At 43.1% G+C, this 6729-nt stretch overlaps 1 protein-coding gene across 1 annotated transcript in view; it reads right to left on the bottom strand.

Annotated features, from left to right (window-relative positions):
- Positions 1–1339: 1339 nt before the first annotated feature.
- The window catches only part of LEMD1 (LEM domain containing 1), a 31985-nt gene continuing 26595 nt past the window's right edge, over positions 1340–6729 (bottom strand). The window contains exon 4 of the mRNA XM_007114534.2: positions 1340–1498. Within this exon, the coding sequence (XP_007114596.2) occupies positions 1454–1498 (45 nt within the window). The 3' untranslated portion in view covers positions 1340–1453. The remainder of the gene's footprint in view (positions 1499–6729) is intronic.

The raw sequence follows: 6729 nt of genomic DNA, 5'->3' as shown, positions 1-6729 counted from the left end.
CTCTTCTTTCCTGAAGCAAGAGGGCTTGGAGCAGTTCTCAGGCACACGCTCATCACTCTGCTTCTAAAGCACTTAACCAAAGAGTGGCTCCCTTTCCACAGTTATGTAGACAAATATCACAATGATGAAGATGCCAGACACAGCAAGTTTCAAGCCTACTGGAAACGTTTCTGTGTTCCTGCCCCCAGCTCTCCTGTTCACTATGCAGCAGGCGTTCTCTCTGATGTTATTCCATGCTTTGAACCTGATGTTTGATGCCCTCGCAGCACACCTGTGAAAACAGTAGTGGCTCTTAGGGTTGTGTACAACTGCTACTTGAGCACCCCTTAAAATCTGTGGACCTTTGGGCCCAAGGGAGTAACCACGGCGGGGCTTTAGGGAAGCGCGTCACTCATTTAAAACCTGTGCTAATTTCAATGAGTAATGTTAACAGGGTATCACCAGGATGTGAGATCTCTAAAATCCCACAGAGCATTTATTTATCACCTACTGTGTAACGTCTTTCACTGCTGGTGCAAGGCCAGCTGAGGGACTTACAGAGCCTCTGGTCCCCAGTGGGGATGGGTACAAGCTGATGGGGGGGGCATCAGTTCACTGGCCCTCTTCCTTCTCTCTCCACAGGTATAAGCACTGCCTTTCAGGGTGGAGATGGGAACTACTTTTGAAATCTGCTTATTTTGCATTTAAAAGGGCAAGAGGGTACTTTCTGATCTGCTAGTCAAATCCTGGAAATGGGCCAAAGTTTATTCAGAAGTAGGGGAACTTTCCAGAAGGCTTTACTCTCTGACCCATAAAATGTACTGTCTTGAGCGCTTATTTCAACTACTTGCTCTTTTCCTTTTTATTTCTTCTCTTTTCCCTTTACCACAAACAGGAATAAATGTCTCTAAATGACTACAAACCAAGAAACTTGGGATCTGGTCTCAGCTCACCGTGATTTATGGCATCCTCCTCAGCCTCTCTGGCCTGTTTCCTTATCTCTAAACATGGGTGGTGAACTGGATAGTATGGAAGGCCCCTTCGGCTTCGAAATTGTGAGATATCACCAATCTTTCTTCTTTCTCAACACATTCTTTACAGACTCAAACCCTTCACAGAAATCGGAATAATGAATTTTTTTCCCGGAGTTACATAAGACAATAATATCTCCTCATATGTTAAGAAAAGCATTACCTTCCTCCCTCATAACGCTTAGAATCCAGGCAGAAGCCTTCTAGAGCTTTTGGTTTACTGGTGGAAGGCTTGGGTCTCTAATGAATCAAAAAAAAAAAAAAATATATATATATATATATATAAAGAAGAATTTATTGTTTCTGATGTTTTGGCGATAAATGAGGACTAGAAAATAATTTAGGAAAGTGAAAATGTTCTGTAAGAGGGATAGAAGGAGAGACGATCGTGGCTTTTTTCTTTTTTCCTTTTCCCCCAAATTTCTTTCATGATGGTATTTTTTTCAGTAAAGTGAAAAGGTGTAGCTCTTTAGGCCTTTGTTTCCTCCCTGTGAAATAGAGTTGTAAAGATTAAATGATTTAATATAAGCGAAGTGATGAAAACATCTCCTGGCACATAGTAAGCATTCAATAAACATTAGTCATAATGATTGTGATAATGATAAATGTTATTAATTTCATGTTGCCATTTCTCCTCGTATGTCTGGTTTTCCTTGACGGTCCATTCATATTTAAGATTCAGACCTTGTCGTCCTCAAATGTCTGCAGTGTCCAGGGGCACCCCTAAGAATGTAAAGATGTGGTATCAGATGATGTTGCTGACGGCTGTTTATCAGGTTCCAGGTCTCATTTCCCATGGATTCACCGAGCCTCCTAGACCACCCTGCCCCCATCTGGTAAGCACTCTCAGTGCTCCATTTTGAAGATGATAAGTTTGAGGCACAGAAAGGTTAAGTAACTTGTCTAAGGTCATACAGTATTATCAATGGAACTCTACACTACACTCCTCTCTACCCTTCAGTTTCTAAAAATAATTTCCCTCCTACAAGAAGTCTTCTTTATTACTCTGTCCCCTCAGATCGCTCATCTGGTCTATATTTCTTTGGCACTCACATACATGTTCTGTACCTGACTTTATTGACCTGAAGTTTTATTTATTCATTCAACAAACATTTGTACTGTGCTGCCGAGTACCAGTCCCCATGCTGGCAGTGAGGATTTCTGAAGGGACCACCACACCATCCCTGTCCTAAACAGCTGACCATTGAGCATGGGGATTTTGTTAGGTATTCTGCGCTGACTTCCTTCTCTCCAATCAGACCATCTGTTGGATCTCACAGAGCTGTTTTCTATCTCTCTTTTTCCTCCTGTTTTATTAAAGTAATTGACACACGTCACCGTATAAATTTAAAGTGTACAACATGATGGTTTGATTTTCCATTTCTCTTTAATCAACCCATAATATCTACCACGGGGTGTAGATATTTTGTCCCCCTCCCAGGGGCTCAGGACCCCTGAACACAACAGGAGCCTCTGACACCTGCCGTGCTGCCAGAAGCCTCATGATACTGCCAGAGGCTGAGGGCAAAGGAGTCAGGCACCAAGAACTCCCAGGTATACAGAAGCAAGAGGGGACTTGCCTCAGACAGGGAAAGGACTGACCGACTCCAGCATAGAACAAGAACCAGAAGGAAAATCAAAAGGAGACATTCTTTTTTTTTTTTTAATGTAGTTTTTATAAATATATTATTTATTTATTTTTGGCTGCGTCGGGTCTTAGTTGCGGCACATGGGATCTTTCGTTGCAGTGCGAGGGGTTCTCTCTAGTTGTGGTGTGCGGGCTCCAGAGGGCCTGGGCTCAGTAGTTGCAGCACATGGGCTCAGTTGCCCGTCAGCATGTGGGATCTTAGTTCCCTGACCAGGGATTGAACCTGCGTCCCCTGCATTGGAAGGCGGATTCTTAACCGCTGGACCACCAGGGAAGTCCCAAAAGGAGATGTTCTGACAGCAATATTGAGAAAGACTGACTAGGGTGTGATGGAGGGTAGGACAGGACAGGGGGCACCTGGGCATTCAGGTGAGTCACAGAGTTACCAGGAGAAAGGAGAGCCCTGGTCTTAGCGAGTGTGTCGTCAGGACACCCCAAAAGAGCACGTAACTCTAATGAGTCTGGACAATCACCTCCAGGGTGTGTTGTATCAGCAGGTGTGAAGGTCTCAGCCCAAGGTGGGGTAGAGAGGGAATGGCCTGCTCTACGACCATTTACTGCAGGTCACCCCTTCCCAGCCTAGGCCACCAATGATGACTCAGCTACCGCCTCCACCCCTTCCCCTCTACTCCCTGCCCCACCCTCTTAAAGAAGATGTTCTCAACAGTGGTTTAGTGATACCCGGGCAGGGTCTCTGCAGACGGTGGGAGCTGTGCCAGGCACAAGAGCGCCACATCCGAGGGAGCACTGTTCCCAGCATGGACATCTATGCACATACACTATATCAGTTTCCTGGAAGAAGGAAGCAAAGGCTCTTGAGGTAGAGAGACTTTGAAAATTCCCACGGGCGTGGGCTGTGGGGGTCTGCTCACCAAGAGACACCCCAAATGATTTCCAAGGGTGTCGGAAAAATCCTTTATGAGCACATTCTTTTCTTTAAACCTTTTTAATTACAGAAAGTTTCAAACATATACAAAAGTAGACAGCAGTAAAATGAACCTCCACGTGCCTGTCACATGCAACTTCTTTTTAATTCTCTTAAATTTAAAAAATAGATATGTTAAGTAAAGCATTAGGGTAAAAATCTGTTGCAAAATCAAATTATAGGATTTCACAGCTCTTAGGCAATCAGATACTCCCTCCCTCTCTTTCCTCCTGCCATAAGGAGGTATAGGTCTTTGATTTCCTTTTCTTCTATAATTTATTGCCCTTACTAACATTCCTAGAGTTCTCCTACAGTATGTAAAAGGTAGACATTTTGATTTTCAAAAAAAGAGTAATTATGGCCTATCAACATGACTCTGCAGCCATCAATAATAATAATAACTATAGGGGCTTCCCTGGTGGCGCAGTGGTTAAGAATCCACCTGCCAATGCAGGGGACACGGGTTCGAGCCCTGGTCCGGGAAGATCCCACATGCCGCGGAGCAACTAAGCCCATGCGCCACAACTACTGAGCCCGCGCTCTAGAGCCCGTGAGCCACAACTACTGAAGCCCTTGTGCCACAACTACTGAAGCCCGCGCGCCTAGAGCCTGTGCTCTGCAACAAGAGAAGCCACCACAGTGAGAAGTCTGCGCCCCGCAGCAAAGAGTAGCCCCCCCTCACTGCAACTAGAGAAAGCCTGAGTGCAGCAGCGAAGACCCAATGCAGCCAAAAATTAAATAAATGAATAAATAAATTTATATATAAAAATAATAATTATTATTATTTTTGACGATATAACAGGGAAAAGGTTATCGATTAATGTTAAACACAGTAAACAGTATAAAATTGTATGTACACAGTAATGGCAACTGTGTAAGTACATACTGCATATGCACATAAACAAAACCTAGAGAGAAAAACATTAAATCAGAAAAAACTAAATAAGTTTTTGCGTCAGGTGGCATATTTGTAGCTGATTTATTTTTCATCTTTAAACAATTCCTTTAATGTTGTTGTAATATGATTTTCACTATAAACACCATTTACAATGGCACTAAAAAATATTGGTGTTCATTAAAGCAGTGGCTTACTGAGGGTAAATGGCACCCATGGGGAAATGGAATATTTCTGCTCCCTTCTCCCCATGCTCCGAGCTAGATTCTGCAAACACAGCTGTTTTTGCAAAGCATTCACAGCAGAGAGCAAGGGAATGCGTGGCCTCCTCAGCTGCTCCACCCTCTTCAGGACCTCCCTGGCTTTTCAAGTCAGAAAAGTATACCCATCCACCTATTACTGATCAGCTGTAGTTATAAATGTGATAGTTCTAGGTATACCAGTACAATAAACCATGAGTGTCTCACTACAATACTAGCTAACACTTAAATAGCATTTCCTGGGTGTCAGGCCCCAGTCTAAGCATTTTACATAAATAAACTCACTTAATCCTACCACCCTATGAGGAAGATATTTTTTTTTAACATCTTTATTGGAGTATAATTGCTTTACAATGGTGTGTTAGTTTATGCTTTACAACAAAGTGAATCAGTTTTACATATACATATGTTCCCATATCTCTTCCCTCTTGCGTCTCCCTCCCTCCCACCCTCGCTATCCCACCCCTCTAGGTGGTCACAAACCACCTAGCTGATCTCCCTGTGCCATGCGGCTGCTTCCCACTAGCTATCCACCCTACGTTTGGTAGTGTATATATGTCCATGCCACTCTCTCACTTCATCACAGCTTATTCTTCCCCTCCCCATGTCCTCAAGTCCATGCTCTATCTCACACCGGTCAGAATGGCCATCATCAAAAAATCTAGAAACAATAAATGCTGGAGAGGGTGTGGAGAAAAGGGAACACTCTTGCACTGCTGGTGGGAATGTAAATTGATACAGCCACTATGGAGAACAGTATGGAGGTTCCTTAAAAAACTACAAATAGAACTACCATACGACCCAGCAATTCCACTACTGGGCATATACCCTGAGAAAACCATAATTCAAAAAGAGTCATGTACCACAATGTTCATTGCAGCTCTATTTACAATAGCCAGGACATGGAAGCAACCTAAGTGTCCATCAACAGATGAATGGATAAAGAAGATGTGGCACATATATACAATGGAATATTACTCAGCCATAAGAAGATGTTTATATAATGACCATCTTACAGATGAGAAAACTGAGGCATGGAGAGTTTAAGTAGTGTGCCCATGGTCACACGGCTCGTGAGATGGTGGAGCCAGGAGTCAACCCAGACTATGCAGCCTCGGAGTCCCTCCCCCTCATACCATGCCATACTGCAAGATGATGGTGCTGCTTTACTAGAAGGGAGTTAGAAATACCATGCCTGAATGTTTACCATCTTGGGCATTGAACATGCCTCAATTCAGTTGATCTTTCTAACAACTCTAAGAGCTAATCATCACCATTTTATAGCTGAGGAAAGAGAGACTTACGGAGCTAAATTATTTGCCCCATATTACACAATTAGTGAAAGGAATAGCTGTAATTTAAATCCAGATATTCTGGCTTCAACATCTATGTTTTTGGGGTTTTGTTTTGGAATCTTTCTATTGGGGAAATTTATCATTACAAATATATCAAAACATATGTGTAAAAACTGTTTTTGTTCATTGACAAATTATCTAATCATCAATTAATTTCTTGTAGAAGTAACACTTGCAGCCAGATCTCTTCTTAAATATTTGGGAAATTGGCTTTTTAATAAGATTTTTCCAGGTAGACTATTCTGTGCTAATTCTGGCCTACTTATATATATCATATTGAATCTGAAAGTGGATTGTGTATGAACTATTATGTCATACTGTATTATGGTTAACTACAAAACACTGGGCTGATATCCAGAGCCAGAAAGAATAATAATCATTTTGTATTCTCATTAAATCATTACTCATCCGAAAATATATTTGGTTTTTTTTTTTTTTTGCGATACGCGGGCCTCTCACTGCTGTGGCCTCTCCCGTTGCGGAGCACAGGCTCCGGACGCGCAGGCTCAGCGGCCATGGCTCACGGGCCCAGCCGCTCCGCGGCATGCGGGATCTTCCCGGACTGGGGCACGAACCCGTGTTCCCTGCATCGGCAGGCGGACTCTCAACCACTGCGCCACCAGGGAAGCCCAATAT

Source organism: Physeter macrocephalus, chromosome 4, assembly GCF_002837175.3.
Source record: "Physeter macrocephalus isolate SW-GA chromosome 4, ASM283717v5, whole genome shotgun sequence".
Classification (NCBI taxonomy): domain Eukaryota; kingdom Metazoa; phylum Chordata; class Mammalia; order Artiodactyla; family Physeteridae; genus Physeter; species Physeter macrocephalus.
The sequence above is the reverse complement of the archived record's forward strand: the minus strand, read 5'-3'. Positions and strand labels throughout refer to the sequence as shown.